General features: G+C 40.1%; 1 protein-coding gene across 1 annotated transcript in view; it reads right to left on the minus strand.

The window, feature by feature from the left end:
• Positions 1-2,491: 2,491 nt before the first annotated feature.
• Positions 2,492-25,996, minus strand: part of tgfbr3 (transforming growth factor, beta receptor III) — a 72,088-nt gene continuing 48,583 nt past the window's right edge. The window contains exons 8-17 of the mRNA XM_056378325.1: positions 25,141-25,330; positions 23,070-23,353; positions 21,453-21,608; positions 19,507-19,656; positions 18,851-19,036; positions 16,190-16,462; positions 15,397-15,523; positions 11,519-11,569; positions 10,739-10,846; positions 2,492-6,838 (exon numbers count right to left, since the gene is read on the minus strand). Of these exons, the coding sequence (XP_056234300.1) occupies positions 6,720-6,838; positions 10,739-10,846; positions 11,519-11,569; positions 15,397-15,523; positions 16,190-16,462; positions 18,851-19,036; positions 19,507-19,656; positions 21,453-21,608; positions 23,070-23,353; positions 25,141-25,330 (1,644 nt within the window). The 3' untranslated portion in view covers positions 2,492-6,719. The remainder of the gene's footprint in view (positions 6,839-10,738; positions 10,847-11,518; positions 11,570-15,396; positions 15,524-16,189; positions 16,463-18,850; positions 19,037-19,506; positions 19,657-21,452; positions 21,609-23,069; positions 23,354-25,140; positions 25,331-25,996) is intronic.

Below are 25,996 nucleotides of genomic sequence, written 5' to 3' on the forward strand. Positions count from 1 at the left end.
CACTAATTGGTATATTTTATATTAACAATGGCTCAAATGGCTACGACGAATGACAAAGGTAGAATTATCACACCGGCCTTTCCATTCCCCTCAGCTACGTGGAGCTTCTTAGCTTCTTTCAGCTCTGAGCATTTTCCTGTTCTACATTCACATTTACAATCTTTCAGTGTTCTCAACCACAAGACTACAATACCCATGAGCTGTTGCTGCATAAAACACCATCACCCTGGTTCCATTGACAAAAAGCCAATGGGACCTTTACATTGGGTTTTGGATTACTGCAGAAAATAAGTTCTGTGACAAACAAAAGTTTATGATATTGACACGCTTTGTTCAGCAAGATAATCTTCACGAATGAACCCCACTTAATATGATTTTTGAAGCCTAAATAAAATCGCAAGAAGTAAAAAGCCAATGTTAGGCTGTAAACGAACTACACCACGGTTGCATGACTTCAATGTCACCACTTGTAGTTGTAGCAGAGCTCTTACTCTTTCTATAAAAGTCTCGAAGAAAGTTAGTAACAGTTTGCAAGAGTACAAGTATAAACAGATCGAGGCTGTAAAGGTGGACTGGTGAGTGGATCGGTTTTGTTAGGTACGATGACGTCCCCGAAAACCCCTGTAGCCTCATTTAGCCACTTGTTAGCAACCGGCCTTTTTAAGACATAAAAGCCTAAAGAAGTCACAACTGGGGTATTTACTCACGTATTTGACGTTATTTTATGTCGTAGTATAAAATGGCAAAAGGTCTTGAGCTTGTGTTAACCACAGACCTTCAGGCATCTAACGAAAAACCCATAGACTTCGGGATGAAAGTGCTAAAAACTTCCGGGTTTTAGTACTCATTTCTGCATCACTCTATTGGATATTTCTTCCCAAAATGCGTCTTGGGAATTGTAGTTACATTCTCCCCCTCACATTTGTTTTCATGTACACAGGCTCGTACCTTTGACCCTTTTTTTCTTCTTCTTCCAGATACCAGATATTTTTAGAGTAATTGTTCACCTTATGTTGTGATGCTTCATCCAGGAGACTTTAACGTCCACCCCAGCCATGGAAGTGCTCCAGCTGTGAGTCACCTTACGTTGAGCGCGGAGGAAATGAATGGGCCTTTTACTTCCAGAATCAAGGGTGCCCAAAATAGTCTTTGCCTGCTTCACAACTCAATAAAGTGCTATATCAGATGTTGTGCTTTCAGCTTGTGCATTGATTCAATTTTAAAATTCAAGCACTCGTTAAATTGCATTACAATAGAATTTATTTTTGTGCTTGCACTCATATGAACAAACAATTAATGGGAAACTTAAGCCCTCTGCAGAGGCTGACAGGCTGCAGCACTGTAGTATTGTTATTTTTTTTATTGCTTTCCTTTTATAATCATCACAGCAGGTACATAAAATACTGTATGATAGGTGTGACGACGCAGCAGTTGCTACACTACAATTGTATTTTTCACTGACATCATAACCTCGATAGGAGGATTTGCTTTCTTGTGATGCTGGGAAAGTTTTGTTAATTACATTTACAGCTGCATTCTTCCAGCTATATTATATTTACTTGCCATGGGACAGGGAGAGAGGCTGTGAGGTTTGGTATACACAGCCTGTTAATGTGGTCTCATCCCCCCTCTGATGCTGTGAACCAGCCAAAAAAGTTCCAGAGCATCTTACTTAACTTAATTGAAGTAATCATGTTTAGGTCCAAAGGTCTGGTCTAAATTAGTCCAGCTCTCCCCAGCGTCAGTGTTTGGAGAACAGAAAGCCTCTTTCTATTTGAGCCTGTATTTATCATGCACCATTGTCTGGGGTATATGCAATCAGTGACTAAATGGATTAGCTGCAGAACAACAAGTTTGTGTTCCAGGTACCCTAAAGGGGGGGGGGGGGGGGGCATTTGTTTGTGAATTCAATAAATTAGTCATGAGTTGGACGAGAGCCTCGCTGCATGAGGATGGCTCTGTGAGGGGCATTCTGGGAAAACAAAAAGATACAGATATGACACCACACAGGCCATAAAGGGGTCAGAAGGATTTGGGACATGTGGACCAGTCAACCCAAACCTGAGCTGGCATATCAAGAGGCTGCTTTACCGTTTCGCCCTTGGCCTCTTTCTCTCGCTCTATAATCACAGAGCTTTCCAATCTACTCCGAGGCACGCCGCTCGCAGCCGTCTCCAGGGAGCTCCAATCAAAAGCAAAGATGTCGGTGGGGAGGGGGAAGAGGTGAGGACTGCGATACACTCATCTCTGTGGTCTCCCCCCACCGAAAACCTCCAGCCAGAGGTCCACATGGTCTGTATCATTTATGAGCTCACCACAGACGAGCCATGACTTCACCGCAACAGAGCCAAGCCTGACACATAATCATTACAGCTCATTGTTCTAAACAAAATCCATACAGGGGATGTGCACACTGCACCCTCCCACAACTGGAGCCGCCTGGTGCGAAAACTCCCAAAATGGCAGAGGAAAACTACGGACAACAATCATGTGAATTATAATGAAAATTTATTGAACATAATGGGTATACAAATTTCATGCATATTTACAGCGTATAAAAAGTTTCAAAATCCAAAGGAAACAATAACTGCCAAGCAAAGTTTTACACATTTACAACGCCCTCAAAGGGCAATCTTGTCATCATGGGAAACAGCAAACTCTTCATTGTTTGTTTTTGAGACAGAAAAATTAAACGTGAGCTGCAGTTAAACCACATAAGGGGCCCCCGAATGATAAAACCGCAGTGTAATCTATAAGCTTTTAAACTTTTCTTTAGCTCAAACATAGGCACAGAAAACACTCGCACACATACAAACACACAAATGACACATTCATAGAAAAACATGAGGTAGTCAAATGGTTAAAAAAAATACAATCAATAACTAGTTATATGGATTTGTGCTCCAATTACAGCTGTTTGCAGATTCATACAGTGGAGCTCTGGTACTTCAGCACACTTATTGTAACAATATGCCTTTGTGTGATACAGCATCATTATTTCATAGTGATAGCATATACCTGCTTGTGCTTATTGGTGGCAATGAGAGGGAAAGTGGCTGGAGGTTTTCCCAGCATGCACTGGAGTAACGGAGGAGGAGGAATGTTGATATTTGAGCAGCAACTCTGAATTGTATCATTAGTTTGAGTGAAAGAATATCTCCAAATGATCTCAAAACGAGAAGATTATAGATCCAGAACATAATTTGAGGCTCAGCTAGTTAACAGCATGGTGGAGGGGGTTGGAGCGGGTGGGGGTGGGGGTGGGGGTGGGGGGTTAATTACATATGGGGAGATGGATTTGCCACGGTCGATAACAGAAACCACAAAACTGCAGGAATGTCAGAGAGCCTTAATCCCACAATGACCGCTGATTATATTACCACTCTGTAAGACATGGATTGCTCTCTGAGTCTGCTCTGTATTCAGTACAGCGGGATACAGTGTTGTTGTTCACAATAACAGTGCACAACATATCATTGCTGTGTATTTACTGTGTAGCTGAGTTAATGGAGACACTGCTGGCTTTAAACAAGTTCTAATGTTGCCCCAAAACCAAGTGGATCTAATGTAATTTAAAAAAAGGACTTCTCATGTGAAACCAGTTGAGTTTCCAGAAACAAACTAAGAAAATGTTGGATTTTCTTCATTTTAACTGAATGTTAGCACATTTAATATTTATTCCACTTTATTTCAAATTTGGTTTAACTGCTGCCATTAGTGGTTTAGCATTGAAGTCATTTTTTTTTTCATTTTAAGGGGATAAATGTCATTGCTCATGACAACAGGAGGAACAAAACACGCTGGGGATCTGGGTTTTGTTCTGTGGCAACAACTGAATCTAACTAATATCATGATAAAAAACAAAGTTTAATAGTCATCGTTACAGCTTATCTTCAAAGATATGAAACTCAAATTTAAGATACTGATTCAAATATATAAGTTTAACATATAAATTTATTTCTGTCATATGAAAATATTTTAGTAAACACACAATTCATACAAAGTAGTATTAATATGCAACAGCTTCAGTAATGAGTCATCATTGCCAAGTGGGAAAATAAAAGATTCGATCCAAACTATAGTAAGGTTTAAACAAAACACAGGGGTTTTGGACGTATTTCTTCCATGTACAGAAGAAATAATCTGCTTTGTTTGAAAAGTATTTAAATGTGGTATTCATTACAAACTCATAACATGTTTTATGACTCATTATTTAATAAAAAACTGACATATAAAACTAGAGTTTTTTGTTTTGGCGTACATATTTTCAAATTTTGTGAGAAAATTGTAACTTTTCACTTTTATTAGTGAGTAAAACAAACTCAAAGTGTTATTTAAAAAAAAAAGGGGCTTAATAATTTTATTAATACAAATTTTCATTGGTCAAGTGTCATAAAACATGCCATGAGGCTTTTATGAATAATATAAACCAATCCCCAACAAACGTGTGTTATGTATGAGCACATCCACAATTCACAGTCTTACACACATAGAAGATAAATTTTCTCTCGGTAAATATATTCCAAAATATAATTTTATACACAAATATATATATTTATACTCTGTTCCCTCTGTAGAAAGTTTTATACATGTTTACATATGAAATGAAAAGAAAATAAAAAGCTTTGAGATAACATACATTCTGTTTTTCTTGTTACTCTTCACCAGAGACTTGGTTAAATCGTTACAGGGAAACCTAATTTCTCGAATTTCCCAGTTAGTCCCACACACAGTCTGATAGAAAACACATACAGGTTAATAAAAGGAAGGCACGGGAGCAAACATTCATATTATTCGGAGACGGTGGGGGTAGACGTGGTGTCGCAGTTCGAGGAACACCTGAATATGTATGTCCATAACAAGGAGCTTGAGCTACAGCTTATTCGACACACTGTCAGTGCCAAGATTTCTACAAACCGTGACAAGGAAATTCAATTCACTGTACAATTGGCTTTATAAAATAACAAAAGCACTCTTTCTTGTGCTCTGTCTGACAGACAGTGGGACCTTAACTACGTCAACTATGCTAAGACATGATTAGAAATTTGTGTCTTGAAATAACACCCTGTTGATTTTGTCATTAAACACTGTGGTGTGTATTTTGTAACTTTCAAAATATGACATGGTAGAAGTACAAAAACATAAATTTCCACGCTCTGCCTCATGACATTTTGGAGTATTTACAATATTTACAAAAATATACACATCTTAAACGAATAGTTTTAGGAAAGATGATTATGAAAAGATCAAACCCACTCTCATGTCTGTGTGTTAAGTATGGCGCTGGAGCCGGGAGGGGTTTAGCCTAGCTTAGTGTTTTCAAGAAAAATAACTGTACGAAACATTCCCTGAAACACCACACTGATGTTTTTAATTTCAGTTTGCGTGCGGGTTCAACAGACGTGTGTGAATGCCTTTCAGTGGTGTTGGCTGGTGTATTTTTTAGGTTTTATAAACTTACCTTAGCATAAAAACGAGCTAGCCTGGCCGTGCAAAATAAAATACACTTAGTGAGCAGTACATCTAAAGCTCACTAACTAACTAACTTACATGTTTCTTCAACTTGGCAAAGGCAGATATTTAAACTGACAATTAGGAGTTTTACAGTGTTTTTTCATTCTGTATATTTTTCTTAAAAATGTTGAACTATCTCTGTTTTCCCTTTGCTTACAATCTTCATGCTAAGCTAGGCTAATCACCCCCTGTACTGAGCTACATACCTAACACAAAAACAGGAGAGAGGTATCGATCTTCTGTTGGACAAAGAAAAAATCATCGCATTTCCCAAAATGTCAACCTATTCCATGACAACAACTAATAAAAGGGAACCCATAATGCCCCTGTGAAGTTATGCAACATCTATGAAATTGAAACTCAGACCCCCATCTACTGAAATGCATTTCTATAACGACTGTATAGAAAGCGCTGGTAAAATATGTTTTACCGGCTTGTGTCTATAAATCCATTATGAGGGAAGAATGAGTGAAATTAGTACATTATCAAATGTGGAATTTTATCAGCATGTCTTTCACATTTTTCTTTCACATTTTTTGGCGTTTAATCTTCTGTATACATTCAATACCTACACTGTCTCGCATCTTTTAAAAGCCATGATCTCTCTTTTGGTCAAGATGATGACTTCTGTTCATACTGCACTTTTGTCCGCTTGTTAATAGTGGTTGCTTTGCTCCTTTGCCACCTTAATGGTTGCATGTCCTAAAAGTAACGTGTAACAGCCCAGCCGTCGACATCTCACTTACAAATACTGACATCACTGCTATTCACCTGCTTGTTCGAAACAGCCGAAAATCAAACCATTTAAGGTCAAAACAAAAGGCTCTGTTGTCGTCAGAAAAAAGCAGCATTTGGATTAGAAAGAAATGCCTGGTATAAACTCACATTTGTTTCTTGTACTTTTTTGTACTAGATATGAGGTGCGGCTGCCAAGTTGGGTCTCAGAACTGTTACTCACCAATAACACCAGGACAGTACACTTGTCTGCACACACACTTGAAGTGGCACAAAGGGACTTACACAAGAACTAAGGGTGTTATTGTGTTTTTTCTTCTTTTTTAAATTCAGATTTTTTTTCCTTCCTATCGCGTGCCCAAAAATAATTCCTTTCATGGAAGGAAATCAACAAACCGGTCCCTGTGAACCCGCCAGGCCCTTCCTGTGCCACAGCCGGGCTTGTGTGTCCCGCCAATGTGTGTCCTGGGCTACGCTGTGCTGCTGCTGGAGCAGGGCGTGCTCTGTGTGCTGCCGATACTGTGGGCCGCGCTGCTGTTCTCAGAGGCGGGTTGAGACTTCTGGACCCGCTGGGTGCCAGCTGTCTCACCTAGACATGGAGCAGGAGAGGGAGAGGGAGAGGGAGAGGGAGGAGATTGGACCAAAGGGAGATAGAAAAAAAATGTATATGTATTAGAAAAAGCCAGAGGTCGGCTGGAATATGACAAATTGATTTGGGTGAAGCTACAAATTGGACCCTAATTCTCTGGAGCCTCCATTGTTCGTCTGTTCTCTTCTATTGTAAAGGAAAGAAATACTGTTCGTCTTCTACTGTTTACTATGACTGTCACTACTCGACATAAACCTTGCACTGCAGTTAAAATAAAAATATTGTATCCTTTACTACAGCCCTACGTAGATGGATTCATTGTTACTCAAGTAAAAGCACACGGCAAATGTGCAAAAGTGTACATGAAGAACTCTGGACTGCATCTGCCCCGACTTTTATCATCTGAAAGCATAATCTGTTTTCAACTGTCAGGCTCTGAAAGAAAGCCTCAGATTAGCCCAAAACAACCAGTCACAACATCTTTGACAGATGATATTGTAGACAAAAAGTGATGAGGAGGTATCTCGTTCATGGAATTCATTTCTTTTATCTGGAATCAATTAGTCTGGCTTTAGTAGATAAAGCAGAACAAACACGACACAGGGCCCTCTGACTGGAGCTCAAAACCGCTGACTGGTTTATTGTTCTAGGTCTAAATAAGCATGTCATTTCACAGACTCTCAGGATCCAACGCTTTAAAGGGCAAATAATAGTGCTTATATTTGTTTATGAAACGTCTCTGATTGATAATGGACAGCTTTTAAAATAAGGCCCAGTCGGTGTTTAATTTGAGTTTTTGGCTCAATTAATTCTGCTGTCTGTCTCAGAAAAATGGAGAACACACTAAAATTAAATTATCTTAGACAAATATTTTGTGTTGATAGTTTAGTATGTGCTGAATCTAGTGTGTACATGTATGAGTGCTTGCATATATGATAAGCCTATGTGTCCACAGGCGTTCCTGTATCCCGCTCCCTCTTTGGGGCCCCTCAGTTCTGCTAATGTTTACCAGAGCAGAGCTGCCAGCAGCCGCTCTCTCTCACAGGATCAAAATCTCTACAAAACAAAGGGACTTCAATTCACCTCATCTGTCTGAGGAAATATATATTCCCAAGTTTAATATTATCTTTCTAGATAGTAGAGATAAAGGCTGCTTTTATGTCACAGGAACATAGTGTGCATACTGTGTCCAGTTGTTGTAACAGATGTCTGACTCAGAGACAATTTGCCATCACAATCTCAGTGTCTCTTGGACAACAGTGCAATCAACACTTTAAACTTACAATGTAAGTAATGAACAAAGTATCCAAGAAAAGAAAATACAAAACTCCTTTGAAGGCCATGACATTTCTGAAACTCACTAATACAGAAACTTGTCTCAGTCTCAGCCATCAGTCCAGCTAATCACAGTTTTCAGTCTCAGCTGACTCCAGGTATTTTTTAATCTAAGAAAGTGGAGAAATACAAAGTTTTCTGTGGACCACAAATCTCCTACAAGCATGATGGATCGCTCCAATGATGTAGAGACCCGGAGAAAAGTGCCAAAACTAACCTGTCTCACAAGAAATATAATATCTGCATGGACAAAAGATGTTGCAACTCCAAAAGAGATTACAGAGCAGTATGCTAGCAGCGCTGTGGGGCTGTACTTGAGCTACATGCTAATGTTAGCATGCTAACATGCTGATGTTTAGCAGGTGCTGTATTATGTTTTCCCTGTTTACCCTGATCATTATCTTAGTTTAACCTTTTAGCATGCTAACATTTGCGAGTTAGCACTGAATATAAAGCACAGCTGAGGCTCATGGGAATGTCATTATTGCAGGTGTTGGTCATAAACCAAAGCATTGGACACAGTAGAATCTTGACATGATGATGGCGCTAGATTAGAAGTAAATGGATTTAAATTAATATATAAATGAAATAAATAAATACATTTGTTAAGAAAATTTCATAGCAAATCATCTGTCAAAGAATTTCACTCACAACTACAAATGTAAACCTCATGTTGGCACTCGAGGAAAAGTCATGGGATCACCACAGTTATTAGGATTCATCCTGAGTACCATGACTGTCTGTGCACAATTAGAAGTCAATCCATCTAATAGTTGTTGAGATATGCACCAAAGTGGTAGCATCCCCAGAGACTCTGGTGGCTAAAAAAGGAAGCTGGCATTGTTTTCTCTGTCAAGATAGTTTCTCTTCCTATTGTGTAGACTGCGATCCCCACTATTTTCTAATCTAGCAGCATATGTTTGGATTTCAGAGTAGATAAAGTGTGAAATTTCTCCCCTTGTGGGTGATTCAACCTTTTTATTCGTATGTTATTTCACCAATGGAGCAGAGAAGGAGAGTAGATCTCTTGGCAGAGGTGACTATAGCGTTGGCAGAATGCAGACCTATTGTATGTGCCAAGATAACGAGCAAAATGTCAAATAATATGTTGTGGGGTGCTTTTTAAAGCCTTTATGCCTCTAATTGCCTTATATGGAATTAATCTGTAAAGGTCAGAAAAACTCCAAATATAATTCCAATGACTAACTTTGAAAAGAAAAAAAAAAAAAAGGTGAAAAGTGTTTCTGGAGAGGCCAGGAACATTGTCGTCAGACCCTGAGGGGATACACCCAACTCTGTTTTCCTGTTTTATCACTCTAAACACTGATTTAAATATACTCTGAACTGATATTTTTGGTGACTGTTTTGGGGGATCTACATTCTTGGGGTTTACGTGGAGCTGCCAGTGTTGCCATATAAGGTCATTTTAGTGGAGATAGCTAAACAGGCTCATCCAGAGTTCATCTACACTAAGGCCTATTCAAATAATGTCAACAGGAACATGTGTCTGTATTAAAGAGTCAAGGCTATGTGTTCTTTTTTAATTTTTTTTATAACTACTATCCTTCCACCTTCTCCCTACACATGTTCACTTTTCTAATGTATTTGGAACATTGAGCAGTTTTTCATTACTGGTGACTCGAACAAACCCATAACTCTTAAATAAAGTGACTCTAAAGAGGAGCCAATAGCAATATTGTGATACAGATAAGGGCACTAAAATCTGACAGCTGGTCTTTCCTGCTAAATGAAATTGTGTTCAGTGAACACTTTACAGTGTGACTGAGTATGACTGAGTTTTAAACAGTGTGTAATACTGTAACTGTTTTGACAAGTGTCCTTATCGCTGCTAACTTCACCGCTATCAGGGAGAACGATTTACTACTCCAACTATCTGACACTGTCAAACTGTGACCTCCTTCCAAACTGTAAACTTAAGCATAAACTAAAACACTCACATTGTTGGATTTTCTGAAAGACTCAACTTCTAAGCTCAAACATCCTGACCACGTTTATGAAAGACGTCCACGGAGAACACATGAGCCACGGGGCAGCAGGTCAGTGGCATAGCGGATCACCAGTCATCAACACTAAGGCCAAGGAGAACAGGGCAGCTCTATGCAGCGGTGAACTCAGTGGGCTGCTGGGAGCACACTTCCTCTCAGGGGTCGGCCTGGGTCAGCAGCATGGGGAAGATGGGGAAAGTCTTGGCATCTAATGGACAGATTGTGTGTCTTTTCCTCTGAGCGCCCGCTACACCCAACAAGGGGAATTTCCAACTCGTCTCCAGCTATTGTACTGAGAATATTCGCTGACCACCCCGCAGCCCCCGAAACATTCAAAGGCAGGAAAGAGAAGAGCTCTTGCTGCTGACCAACAGGATATATTTGCAGTAGAGGAGTCAATATGTTATTGTGAACTGGCCTCTGTCAGCAGCAGGATGTTTGGCAATCCCAGCAGCACATTTTCTGGCACTGACACCGCTCGAACATTCCTTTGGATTTTATCTTTTCATTAATGTAGAAAGGTGAGCTGGGGCCGTGGAGCAGCAGGTTAAGGACCTACCTGTGTGAGAGTAGATAAACCACAGGGCTCCAGTCAACAGAGCCCCAATCACAAAGGCCGCAAAGGCGATCCCCACCACTGTTGGAGTGTCCAGCACGTACAGTGTCTCTGGGGGGGGTAAAAAAAACAGCACACAATTCATATATGTTGAAATGACAACTTGGACATATTTAAAACCATAACACCAATTGTATGGAGCCCATAAGTTTTCATTGTTAAATAAATAAACAAGACATAAGACATGTGTAAAATATATAAATTAACAATAATTAAAGATATTATTAAAATCTGAACTCATTGTGAAATATTGTATTATTCTTATTTTTATAATAACAATCTTTAAGAGTCTTTTGGGGGTTTGGGTTAATAGATAGACAACAGAAGAGAAATGACAGGAAATTGAGATTTTTACTTTGATGTCATTTTTAAAAGCATTTCATAGCATAAAAACATTTCATAATGTCACTTTTATAAAAGGTGGAGTTCCTTCCTTTTCGCCTTTAGCCGAATAACATGGCCACTGCTGCCCTTGAGCTAGCAAGCACAACAACTGCTCCCAAATTAAGCGATTTAGCTCCTGTTAGAACGTCAACCTGTTGACAGTTGCAGCTGTGAGGCCCCTTTGCAAGATGCTCTCTTGTTTATTACTTGTTTATACTGAGCACAATGGAGCTCCATAATATTCACATACATAAATGGACATACAGTATAAAGAAGAAGAGAAGAGTAAAATACAAATAAAGAGAATAATACAGTATGACACTTCAGTAAGACTCTTACCGTAAATAGAAGGATCCACTGAGGGTTCTGGTGTTTCATGCGGAGGAATAACTGCAAAATAGAAATAAAAATGTAATGTATGTTAACCATCATGTATACTGATGCACAGTTTACAGTGTATATTTTAATTCATCAAAAAATAACACAATGCATGCTCTGAGTTAGCCTGTCAGTCACAGGCCAGAGGATCAATATGTGTCTGTTATTGAACTGTGTTGATAAGCAGTTCTCTGTGGAATGTAATACAGGAACCTGAAGCAGGAAAACACTGAGGGAGCAGCTCTTCTGTCCTAAAGGATGAACCTTCTGACACCGACTAGTTCTGCTCACCCATTTATTTCAAGCCATCTGGAAAGCTTTCAAAAGTGAAATTAGCTGTTTAATGATGTCTTAACTAAAAATACAAAGGCGCTTGTGTACGGGCGAACTCAAGAGGCAAGCCTGGTACGTGTCCAAGACTCCGGCACAATGGGTGCTATTCTTGGAAAGAACACCTCTGAGTTTTCATCTTGCATAATGGATGATGACAGGTCATCAGAGAAGACTTTAATTTCAGAGGGGGACGATAGCCAGAGGACGTCCTCTCTGCCAACCTCCACCCCCCACCCCCCATCCCTCTGCACCAGCGTTATCTGTCCAGTGTGGCTTGTTATGCTAGAGAGTAGAGAGAGTGGCCAGCAATGATTTCTGCTCCAGAAGCAGAAGAGAGAGGAAAAGCACACTAAACTAAAAACTTGTAATTTCTTTTTTATATGACTCTACTTTAAGAACGTCCATGATTATCAAGCTGAAAACTCAATATACCTTTTCAAATAACGCCTGGATGCCTATGGGGAACAATACTCTTCTGGGCGTCTGTCAGGTCTTGACTTATGTTCCCTACTTTAACAGAACCAGACAGAGCTCTAGAGGTTAAACTGATGACTTGTGTTTGCAGCTTTTAAGCTGTTGCCAGAGTTGGAGCAGCACAGATATCTGTATGACTGTCATTCGTTTATGTAAGTTGGCTTGCTATGGGGAATGACTTGTGTTTTGTTCAACTCTGACCTCTCATCATGGAGAGCAGAATCCACTTATGTCACTCAAAGCTTGTTAGTGCAACCAGCTCAGCTCCATGAAGCCACGAGCACCACATACTGTACTACAGATAATATACAGTGTTTTTACTTACACAAAAAAAAGAAGATAAGAATATATTTATATATTTATAAACTATAACTTATAATAAATTTATTTAATGGCCACAATCAGCTGAGGCATGAATCTTCACTCATGTATAACTTGAAACATCCTTTTCTGTTGAGTTTTAATGTGATGTTTTTGAGTTTTATGGGAATTTTAATGATAAAGGAAGCTACGTGATACGCAGCCAATGAAAACAGCAGCTCACATGGAGAGGACAAAAAGAACTCATTGTGCAGGTTTTAATCATCACAGATATTTATCACAGAAATCAGCTACTTAGAAGGATAAGCAATCTGAAGGGTCAACACATTCACTTACAGAGTATATTTTATATGCTGCAGTTTCAGCCTGCGCAATATTTTAAATAAAATAACCCTGATATTAAAAGGTTTTCTTCCTCCTTTACTCTCTGCAGACTTAGACTAAAGCAATACCACTTGTACCGGTGTAACGATCTGCACTGCCAACCTCTCAAATAAACGATACTGTTCAACTTTTCCTGAATGTTACCAGATCCATAAAAGAGGGATAAAATTTATTGATGTTTCGAAGCAGTAAATCTACTTTTGATGGCCCAGCTTTGAGGCTGTTATGTTTTTCCATGCACCAAGTTGGCCACAAGTGGTCCTCTTTGATTTGTAGATCAAGTTCAGCTCTTTGGGATGCCGTCCAGGGCAGAACTGTGGCCCTTGAAAAGGCTGCTTGTTTTGTTTGCCATCCGAGCATAAGTGATGCCTTTGTTTTAGAAAACACTTTGAAATTGAGTTTTTTTCACTATGGTTATTGCCTATCTGTGTTTACTTAATCTTCTCCATGGAAAATAAACCCGCTGCAGTGGCACAGTGGTGTGGCAGCGCATCCTGCTGCTTACTGAACTAGCTTAGCTCACTCATTTACTCGTTACCGCAGATTTTATGGTCTCTGTTCACTAATATCTTCACCAATAACTTCTCCAACACTAACACTGGCACTGCTGTGCCAAGAAGTGACTGCATCTATAAGGTATCTCTGCCCAGCAGTGAAACCCGATGTCCAGTTAAAATGTAATAAACACACCCACTTATGTTTTCTGTTCAACCCTGACTACTCTGCACTAGAGCTCGACTGATATCAGATTTTTGAGGATGTTACCAATATCAATATTTTAGAGTTACAAGAATCTAAAAATTAAAAACACAACATATACAATCATTTTGGTCAAATCCCTTTGAGCTTGGTAAAAGAGTTGTGGCCAACACAAAATAACGCCCTGAGCAGCGAGTCCATGGCTGAAGGAAGATATTCACGTTTAAGTGGAACCAGAAAAAAATCGAATTATTTTAACAATTCATCTCTATCAAAATTGTTTCCAGTTAAGTTAAGATATTTTATAGACCGAAAATACAATCGTCAGCATGGGCAGATACAGTCGAATTGAGTTGGCTACCCAAGATGCCACTGCAAAAATTCTGCCTTATCATTGGCTTCTGCCTCCTTGCAGGATGGCTGTTGTTGTTCTTATACATTCTTGGTATGGACATAGTGAAGCTGGTAGAAAAAATCTAATTACCCTTGGTCACCCCATTTCTAAAATCCCGGAGCCTCCACTGCATGTCAGCGCTTTGAAATGACTCAATTCTCTGCAGCAATGTCATGTTATGTATCAGCTGCCTCTTACACCGATACAATAAGCGAGAATCGGCCATGCTGATATATATATCGCTCGGGCTCGAGCTGATTAAAATGACGTGATTTCAAACTCACGAGTCCATAAAGTTGACTCAAAATGACCACAGCTCTCCTGCTGGTGTCATTGCTCAGAGGGGAGCCTCATTTGAAAAACTCTGGCAGTCCACTAGAGATTTGGGCACTCATGATATCACCCCCATCTTAGTTTATGTCATAATTAGTGACGTGTTATGATGGTGACCTCAGGCCCTCCCTGCATGCTGCTCCCTCCCCCCCGATCACACTACAGCCCCAGAGATACAGAAAGTGAATGTGTGTGACTAACCAAGTCATGATTGAGGGCCTTTACACTCTGGCTAGATTCCCAAAGCCAATGAGAGGACCACCACTCCCCTCATACACACACACTCTCTCTCTCACACACACACACAAACACACACACACCCTCCTCCCTTCTCCCCCTTCTCTAGTGGAAAGGGGAGGCCACAGTGAAGGTCCTAAGTGAAAACAACTGGAGCTCAATGCTGTATGACTCTTCTTTTTCCACCTCAGCGTGGACTGGTCCAGAGCAACTGAACTGGGCCTCGGCGTGAGCACACTCCTCTTTACTGCCGGCAACCACATGCTTGTATGTACGTACACACAGACACACACACACACACGCGCGCGCCGCGCACTTGTGTACAGATGTTTAATGTAAACAGACACGGGTACGCACACACCAAATGTGCATACGCACGCATCTGCTTACACAATAACACAACACACACACACACCACACTTAATGATGACCAGATGTGGGGAAGTGATGTGCAGTGTTTTGTGGTTTGATGTAATCTCCAAGAATCAGACTGAGCTTTCCCTGGCTCCCTCGCCCTCACACCAGCTTCTTTCTTTCTTTACTCCCGGTTTCTTATCACACTGTCCATACTCACACTTGTGGAAATCAAATCTCAAAACACAACTCAGCTCATGGCATATGGTCTAAGTGGGTGTAAAATGTGTTTTCTTTTCCTCTCACTGACCTGTCAAATCTGGTATAACAAAGTTGTCCACCACAACCAGCGGCTTAGTAGACGTCTTTTTGTTCATCATCATCATGAGGATGTTGTCCGCATTAAGAGAATCACAGGACTCGCTGGGCTGTAAGCACTGGTTGGACAAAAGATGAAAAAATTAGAGAATTAAAAACAGAGAACAAACGTTACTTCATGAAAGGCATTTTATCCTCTGCAATTTTCTACCAAAAAGGGTTTTTTGTAAAAGCTAAATTAAGCATTTACATTTTTCAACCTCAAGTAAATTCCTTCTGTCATACCTGACCAAAGTATCAACTTGGAAATTAAACAAATTACTATTTCATTAGCCTTAACCTGATTCTGATTATTATCAGCGCATAACTATTAGCTTGACAATCACAATTCAGCCTCAGGCCACTACTCCATCACTACTTTTTTCAGGTGAAAAAAAAAAAAAAAAAGGAAAAGTAGAGGAAAGAGCTCGCAAGAGTCTGTATGAGTTGGATAGATACCAGAGTAAGTGAAAAAAGAAAATGATGGCTAAGACGGATGCTTATTTTGTTCTGCAGCTTGATACTTGGCAAACCTTCCATCGACCCATGTTTCCTGCCTAGCTTTGGGTGCAGACTTGACGCTGCTCAGCCAGAGTAAAGGTGCTTCGCTACAACACTGAGTTCTCAAACAAACTCTGTTAATACTATAGCTCTGGAGAGACTATAACAACCCTGGTGGCTTGTACAGTAAAATCATTAAACATGCAAAAGACTAAAGGTAATTTGGAGAAGATTACACTGCATACCGGCGGTAGTCTGTGGTTGATGTGAGGTTTCTTGGTGCACAGAGTCATCTCACAGTGCAGGAAAAGCAGGGACATGTTAAACTTTGAGCTGAAGTTGAAGCTGAAACTTTTCCTATCAATCTGTGTGTGAGGGATAGGGAAGACAGAGTCATCCGTGGGGCAGACTGTCTCAATGAGAGTGTAGTTTGAGGCCACGTTGGAGTCGGAGTTCGGAGAAATGAAGCACGATATGATGGTGAACCCCAGATCCGGATCTGATGCGGTTGATGTGACCTGAAACACAGGAGAGAGAAGAAAAACATTTATTCATCAAATATTATTTGTCATTTGTCAAGACGGGCCTCTTCGTGGAAGTAAGACTGAAATCATCTTTCTACACCACATTCATTTATACTGTTCTTATACTTCAGTTAACACAAATTTCCATTTTACACCCACTTCATCATCATCTATTCATAAACCCAGTGCTTTGACCCTAAGTCAACACAGTAATGATCAGTGGAAAAAATCTTTAAAAGAATAAATAGCCATATTGTAATTAGTTAGTTAATTAGTTGTATTAGAGTTAGATGACACAATGCTCGCACATCTATCTATAAAAATGAAGCTATAGCCAGGAGACAGTAAGCTCAGCTTGGTATAAATACTTGAAGCCGGGGGAACCAGCAGGTCAACAAGACTCCAGGAAGTCACTTCTCCTGGCCAAGAAGTAGTCTGGCAAATAAACCACATAAAACCACAACTTGTTGTTTTTGACTGAAATCACATCTGTCATCATGTCTTTTAAATGTATAATTAATAATTAAAAGGAAGGAAAGAGGTCTGTGTGCTCCTTGATGGACAGTAGCTGGCAGGCTGCCAGAGTATCAGTGTAAGGTCAGTATCAGTGTAAGTAATGAGAGATGTCTGCTGTAGCCTGTATGTCATGGGCAGACAGCGTGCTGGATACTCAAACGGTATTCTGTCAAATTCAAGCACAACTATGAGGCGCCGTCATGAAACCAGAGAATATAAAATATAAATTTTCAATTTTTATCCTTTGGACAGAACCAGGCTAACTGTTTACCCCTGCCTGCTTCGAGTCTTTATGCTAAGCTAAACTAAGCTAAGCTAAGCTAGCGATCCCCTGGGTTTAAATTCACCGCATGAGAGTGGCATCTGTCTCCTCTTGTAATTCTCAGCGAGAAAGCGAATAAGCTAATTACTCAAAATGCGTAAATGTTCCTAATCGATATTTCATGTAAACAAAACGGGGTTGATCAAACTGAGTTCCCCTCAGTTCTACAAAGATTTTGTAGCATCTTCTTGTCATCGTTACGGCCTTAAATCAGCAGAAAAAAAACAACCGAACAAAACAAACAGACAAAAAACTGTATTGTACCTGTCCGACAAACAGACAGACAAAGTTAGCGACTGGCTAACGCAGTGGAGCTTTTACCTACTAAAGAGCCAGATATTTGTCTAAGGAGTTGGGGGGAACAAAATCTAACTATAGAGAGAGTTAATAATGGACTAAACACACACAAACTCGATATGGATGCTAATGTTCCACTGTATCTGTATGCAGTTTGTTTATACTACAAATTGGGATTGGGCAGGGAAATATAAAGTCAGGAATAAACCCCAAAAAGTAAAATGATAACTGTTTAATTCAGCCATCAACTAAAGGAAAGACTTCACATTCATCCCTGAACCATTTGTCAAAATTTAGCTGCGACTATGAGTGTCTGGAAACCACAGCGAGGACCACCGCCTTGATATTGACACAAGACAGAAACTCAAACAAATTTCTTCAAGTAGTATTTCAGTCCCAGTTAGGATGGTAGTAACATCTTTCCACCCATAACCACAAGACAGTCCCCTGAGTTATTATTCCTCCTCCTTCCTACTTTTTCCTTTCCTTCTTTTTCTTTTGGATTGTCAGTGGTATCCTCAGGAGACAGGTCTTGGCCAGAGTGAAAAACAGACACAGATGCATAAAAGTATTTAAATAACACAGATTAAGGCTTATAATGTATAACAGAATGTAAATTTGATTACACAACAATATATCACGTGCACAACTGGTGAGAGGTATGTTTTGAACGGACAAAAAGCTGCTCTATGAGCATCAAAGTGCACCTCTGCACCTTTTGGCCATAGCCTCGGGTCAGGTCTCAGCACAGTGTGAGTTCTAAGGAAAGGCTTAGACCAAAGCCTCATACACAGAACGCTCTTTGTAACCTGCTGGCTCTGCGTCCACACTGTCATCGAAGCATCTCCTGCTGATATCATCATAAATCATCTCTTCAAAGGAAACTCAGAGTGCAAGGCTTTGCCATCCCTTACATGGCCTCCATAATTACTGTTGCGAAACAAGGATTTTGAGTCAGACAGACACATAGAAGGGAGATACAATGAATGTGAGAGGTGAAAGTGAGTGTTAGCTTTTTAGTCCCAACGAGACAAAATACAAATTGACCTTGCGGATGCCACACTAAGAGATCAAAGCAGGAAGAGCTAAAAGCCCAGACAGAGTACACACAGCTTAGTTTTCTCTGCTTTTATGAAAGTCTCAATTTAGAGACAAAAACACAACTTGCATAAGACAACACTGCATTAATCTACAAACCAGACATGACACTGAAATAACAATTAATATATTAGAAATGGAAAGCGCACCTCCACAAAGACTTGTTGATTTTGTGAAACAGTGTAGAAGGCCTGGCGTGAGGGGTTGCTGGACGGCAGCGTTTTGTACAGCTCCATACTGAACGTCATGTTGTTGACCGGCTGCCTGGCTGGTCCCGGTACAATCCTGGGAAGTGTTTCTGAGGTTTCCTGGTTCTTTCTGTACGTGCAATTGAACTAGGAGGGGAATGAGATAAAGCCAACACAAATATCAGCAGGGATCTGACATCAGATTCCATTGCTAAGCACCCTAACCCTACATGACTGTGTCTTAATGTTTGACCGCATCAAGATGGAGCAGAAAATAGGGCAGGAACCTAAGAGATACTGTATAAACAAGATCAATAAGTGGGAGACTAGGAATGGATGAGACAAAGGAAAAATAAGTCAGTAGAGAGAAGAAGATGGAGAAACTTCAAAATGGAAAATGTCAGGTCAAGTTCATGAAGCAGACATCATGGAAAGACGGTGAGATTTCAGGAGCCAGATGAGTCTTTACTGGCACCAAGGGACTCTGGGAAACAGAGTTACTTCCAATTTTGAATGATTTACATAAAGATTTAGGTGATCAGTGGTCAATGGTCAATTTTCACCCTGCGATAAAGTGCAGCTCTCACAGAGAAACCACAATAAGTCCACTGTCTTACCACTATGACAGACTGGTGCTCTGTGGGCTCTGTAAACGTCCTCTCTAACTCCACTGGGTCCTTCGGGAACAGCACGTCTCCGGATTCCAGATCCTCATAATCCACTGGCCCGCCACTCCCATCCTTAGTCTCAGCATGACTTATCACGACCTGTGATGCAGAGAGGAGTCTGTTAGTCACAAAACCTGAGCCACGTGAGTTAGGAAGTGAAAGGAAAAAGTCTTTTCCAGATTTTTTTTTTTTTTTTTTTTTTTAACAAATCACAGTTGCAAGTAGTGTTGCTTAACTCAGGCAGAGATTTGAATCTTTGAGAGGAGTCGCCAAAACATTCTATGACCAATGAGTTGGATTTAAAATGTGGGAATGTCCTGTGGCCTTAGCAGTGGGACTCACACTGGACAACAACAGAAAACATATTTTTAATTTCTCAGTAGAGCAGAGGCATGTCAGAGTCTGAGATGAGTACATGCAGCTTTAAGAAAATTCTGATCTCATGAGGTCAGAGGAAAGTTTCAATGACACTTGCAGTGTTTTTTTTCTAAAAGTCTGCACCAAATGTTTGCAGACCTGCTGTTGGTGCCACTGCTAAATTAAATCAACAGGAGAAATGGCAGCCAAAACAGATTATCTTTGATGTTTGGGGACGTGGACAATGAAAATTAATCTCTTTTGACCAGAGATCAGAGGTTATCCCTGCATCCAAGCACTAACACAAAGGATGACCTTGGACATGTGCCCCGGTTTTCAATCTGCACTGGACAGAATATGTGTCGTTCCAAATTTCCCCCCCACAAAAGAGTTTCACAAGGTCGGGTAGGAAGTGATTCATCCCTACTTGTTAGAACAAAAATGCTGAATGAATGTATTCTACAATAATGAAGATAAGTGGGGATGTCAGATGTGAGTGTTTACATTTAAATGAAAAACTATCTTAAAGATAAAAAGAAATTTCTTACTCTTTCACTTTTTGTGTAAGAACATATAAAACACGACACTGCAGCAACAGTGGATATTTTTTTCATTTTTCATTTATCCGCAAAACAGGATAAAACAGGCGTGGCGCAATAACCATGTGTTTAGGGCGCATACCATATGGGCGTAAAAAGCCCTGAACAGCAAGTCCCTGGGTCAAGTCCTGGCCGATTTACTACATTATGTCACTCTCCTACTTTCTATATCTTCAGCATCACTGTCAAATAAAGGCATGAAATGGGCAAGAAATAACTCCAGTCTTTGGGCATATTTGCGGAAACAGGGACTTAATGTCAAGCTTCTGATTGGGCATTTCCTGTTGCAACAGCTGACTGACTGATTTGATGAAGATACACTGTTAACTCCTGCGGTGAGATACTGACTGGAGAACATCGGAGTCCTGTATAACCTACGAACATTAATGCAAGATGTATTAGACTAGACTAACTAGCTTCCATTTTCTTTGTGAGGTTCCATTTGGAAAATAGTAAACCCAGTTAGCCTTCAAGTTATTTTAATACCTACTGAGTCATGTGTGTTTATCCCATATTGTACAATGGAGGGGGTCTAAAGCTAGCGTTAGCTGTCTCTCTTTCATGGTCCAGATGCAGTGATGATAATTGACCAGAGTGTCGAAACTCCCATGAACAGGTAGTCTGCTAACCTTAGCACACTGCGTTACCCTGTGATTTAAGTCATGTAACTTATAGAGTCATGGAGTCATCTTTGCTCATATCATATACGGAACAGCAAACAACACAGGCTTTCCCAACTGGTTGGCTGCCTGTGTGGCTGTTGGTATTATTAACTATTTTTATTTCATCAGAATGAACATGGTCAGTCGAAAGCTAAAATTCACATCCTACGAAGTTTGACTTTAAAAACACATTCTTTGTATTTATATCATAACCAAGGAGGAGTCTATTGGTCTGACTTGTTTTAAACTACAACGTAATAACAGGTATTATACTCACAGAGTTGATGTAGAAGGCCGTACCCATACCCTGCATGGAATATATGGTGGTCTGACAGCCAGTCAGAGGAGTTTCCAGTGTGTAGTGGGTGGCATTCACTGTTGCTTTGCATTCTGGGTCTTGGAGCGTGAGGTTGGCATGAATAAACCCGTTCGCCTGAGGAAACATCAAAAAATGGCAACATTGGATAAAGATAAAAAAGTTTCCTTTATTAACTGATTTTTAGAACAGTCAAAAAAAGCGGTTGTGTGAGACTTCAAGTTCCCAGGAATAAACAAATCCCACAAGGTGGTCTAGTTCCAGCCCCAGCTTCTCCTAATTACAGTCCATGCCAGTTTCCATTCTGTGATGTGGGCTGACTGAGCTGTCCCTGTGTACAGATGCCAAATGTTGGGAACAGTCCTACTTGCTTCAATGTCAGCCAGTGTATACCAGGGACACTGGCAAAAACAACAGCACAATGGCAGCATTTTTTAGTCTACTTATTTCCATTAACCTACAAGTGACCATCAGATCTGTGTGTTGAGACAGTGTCTTCATTCGCTATCACCATTGTAGTAATATTACAGATGCCTGCACACATTGCGTTACTTTTCAGATAACAACAACCTCAGAGCATGCAGGTTTATATTTGGCATTATCCAATCGCCATGCAGACGACATTTATTCAGCCTCTTAATTGGTCTAGACACTGGTATTCTCTTGGGTTGTCCTCTGTGTTTGTTGTTTTCTGGTCTTTTTGTCAACGTTTGTCACATCTCGTCTGTGTCGCATGAGAGAACTTGTAGAAACGAACGTGATTGATCAGACTGAGAAAATTTTTCAGATGTGCGACTCCAATCCACGCTGGATTAAGTCTGGTTTGGAAACAAAAGATTGAATTTGTTTTTCTTTTTTGCTGTTCAGACTAAGGAAACGAGTATTATCAAGCATCAAATAGGAGGACACCCTGTATTTGAGTCATCTGTCTTTCTGTCTGTCTTTTTAACTGGAGGGTGCATCCCTGAACTGTCTGTTTCTGTGTGTAAGAATCCATTCTTTAATTGATTAACTGATTGACAGCAAATACATTAATTTAATTTGATTATAACTTATTTTTAACAAGATACCTATAAATACCCGGCTAGAGCTTTACATATGTGGATATCGGATGTGCTTGCTCCTTAGTTTCACTTCAATAGAAAATTAATTATGTTATTATGTTTTCACCCATGTCTGTTTATTTGTCAAGTGGATTATGCAAGAGTACTGAACCGATTTGCACTGAGCTTGGTGGACAGATAGGGCATGGGCCTGGGTAGAACCCACTCAATTTTGGGGCAGATCAGGATTATTTACCATGAATTCAATATTTTTCTGTGAAGTCTGGTGTATGTTGTTCGACACTGACCTTGGCGGAGGTCATCGCTATTGAAGCGCCCCTCTCGTTACTTTGAGGCAATTTATAATTTTGTCCATCTTCCAATCTGAATTGAATCTGTGTTTTTTGTGTTGTTCTATGACAGAATTGAACTAAATAAAACTATTAATCATCACCATCTAAAAATAATCATTAGTTGTAGCTGTATATGCTTTGAGGCAGGATCTAATATGGATAACATCGTGCTGTCCACTCACTTGCAGACTCTCTTTGTCGATGCTGACCACCATCTTTGTTTCCTCACACTGCACACTGAGGCCAACACTCAGAACGCCCTGCTGCTCCTCGGGCTCTCCATTCTCCCAGGGCCGGTCATCGATGGAGGAATGTAGTGTCAGGTACGGCAGACCGTCAGACATGGGCGGGTGGAAAGGGAAGGGCAGTCCTGAGCGCCGTGAAGCTGTTCCTGCCCTTCGGTGAGGATTGTCACGCAGGATGGAGAACTCTGGAGGGAACATGCTCTCCTGAGGATCCACCACATCTGGAAGACACACATGGTTAGAGCCTCATGAGGCTGATTTTACAGGCAGGGAAATTACACTGAACGACGACTATAAACCATTTCTCAATTTCACGCTCGTGAAATGTGCAATATTAGTCACAAACAAAATAGGAGCAGCTGTTGAAATATACGTGTAACACATTGTATTTAAACTTGTATTTAACCAAGTGAACACATTATTTAAGTGAGTACACTCCCCTCCAAAAGTATTGGAACAGTGAGGCTAATTCCTTTATTTTTGCTGCAGACTGAAAACATTTGGGTTTGACATCAAAAGATGAATATGAGACAAGAGATCAACATTTCAGCTTTTATTTCCAGGTATTTACATCTGGATTTGATACACAACTTAGAAGATAGCATTATTTGTAACGGAACACCAAATTTTTAGGTGAGCAAAAGTATTGGAACAGATAGACTTAAAATAGATTAAAGTGTATAAGACTTAATATCTATTTGCAAATCCTTTGCTTGCAATAACTGCATCAGGCCTGTGACCCATTGACATCACCAAACTTTTGCATTCTTCTTTTGTGATGCTTTTCCAGGCTTTCACCACAGCCTCTTTCAGTTGTTTATTTTGGGGGGTTACTCAGTCTCTTCTTTAGCAGGTAAAATGCTCTATAGGGTTTAAGTCTGGAGATTGACTTGGCCAGTCGAAAACCTTCCACTTCTTGCCCCTGATGAACTCCTTTGTTGTTTTTGCAGTGTATTTTGGGTCATTATCTTGCTGCATGATGAATGATCTCCCAATCAGTTTGGTTGCATCTTTCTTTAAATTGGCAGACAAAATGTTTCTGTAGACTTCTGAGTTCATTTTGCTGCTGCCATCATGTGTTACATCATCAATGAAGATTAATGAGCCCGTTCCAGAAGAAGCCATGCAAGCCCAAGCCATGACATTACCTCCACCGTGTTTCACAGATGAGCTTTTATGTTTGGGATCATGGATCTGCTCATGCCTTTCCATCACTTTGGTAAAGGTTAATCTTTACCTTATCAGTCCATAAAACCAGCCTGGCCTTCCTATTCTTCTTGCTAATGAGTGGTTTGCATCTTCTGGTCTAGCCTCTGTTCTTTTGTTCATGAAGTCTTCTGCAAACAGTAGATTCTGATACCTTCACTCCTGCCCTCTGGAGGTTGTTGCTGATGTCACTAACAGTTGTTTTAGGGTCTTTCTTTACAGCTCTCACAATGTTTCTGTCGTCAACTGCTGCTGTTTTCCTCGGTCTACCCATTCAATGTCTGTTACTTAGTACACCAGTGATTTCTTTCTTCTTCAGGACATTCCAAATGGTTGTACTGGCTATGGCCAATGTTTGTTTGTTTTTTCACCCATAGACAGCTCTCTGGTTTTCATGTTAGTTACACCTCTAACTATAAATGCTATATATAAAAAAAATAAAATCCAAATCTGAAACTGAGTGTAGACATTCAGTGCTATTTATTGTTTGAATAATCAATGTAATAGGACACACCTGGGCAACAATACACACCTGTCAGTCACATGTTCCAATACTTTTGCTCACATGAAAAATGGGTGTGTTCAAAATAAAAGGTGCTATCTTCTAAGTTGTGTATCAAATCCAGATGTAAATTCCTGGAAATAAAAGCTGAAATGTTGATCTCTTGTCTCATATTCATCTTTTGGTGTCAAACCCAAATGTTTTCAGTCTACAGCAAAAGTAAAGGAATTGGCCTCACTGTTCCAATACTTTTGGAGGGGAGTGTATTATCTAAACTAAGCAGAAAATTCTTGTATTTACCTGGCTCTCTGAGTCGGATATTGAAGTGGTTAGCCACAGGAGTGCTGGTGTAAGAGGTCACTGGACTGTAGCCTTGCTCTTCTGCCCACTTGATCAAGGCTTGTGATCCTGATGGTAAGTGCTGCTTGGGGGTTTTGGACACTTGCATCAGTCTCTCTGTATTTAAGCTAACACTCACAGTATCAGAGGCCTGTGGACAAGAAAGTAATTTGTCTTAGTGTATGTTTTTTATCAAAATGAAAGAGTTGCTTCTAGAAGACCATACATTTACAAGTCAATTCCTTTAAAAGACACAAAAGGCATGATTTACTGTTCAGGAATTATCACAGATATTCAAGTTCAAGTCCTGTCCTGCACTTATTCAAGTGTCAAGTGTGAATCATGTGTATAAGTGTGAGGTAATGGGCGTGTCACAGCTCGATCAATGCTGAGAAACCAACGTTAGTTTGCTCTTAAAATGTGTCCTGCCCTGCTGTATATACCCTCCCTGTGTGAGGGAAGACCGACTCCCTCTCACAGCCATTTCCCACACTTTCAACTCTCTTGAGCAAAAGCTGAGGAAAACCCAGTTTCTGACAGAAGTGAGGCCTCACTTTTATGAGGCTATCATATGACATGAATTGTTAACCCTCCCCAAACATTGGTTGCACAATCACAGCATCCTGTGTACCATTGTTGTCAAGTGAAAGTCATAGCGTGGTTTGTAACTACTAAATGTTCTTGTGTTTAGACTGACCATCCTTCAGTTTTATTTTAATACCTTGTGGACATTTCTGTAAAATTTCTGAATGAGGAATATTGTACATTATTACAGAATAACACAAACATAGTTGTAAGTGGGTAGTTAAGTTTGTAG

The sequence above is a fragment of the Seriola aureovittata genome, chromosome 6, assembly GCF_021018895.1.
Source record: "Seriola aureovittata isolate HTS-2021-v1 ecotype China chromosome 6, ASM2101889v1, whole genome shotgun sequence".
NCBI classification, from domain to species: domain Eukaryota; kingdom Metazoa; phylum Chordata; class Actinopteri; order Carangiformes; family Carangidae; genus Seriola; species Seriola aureovittata.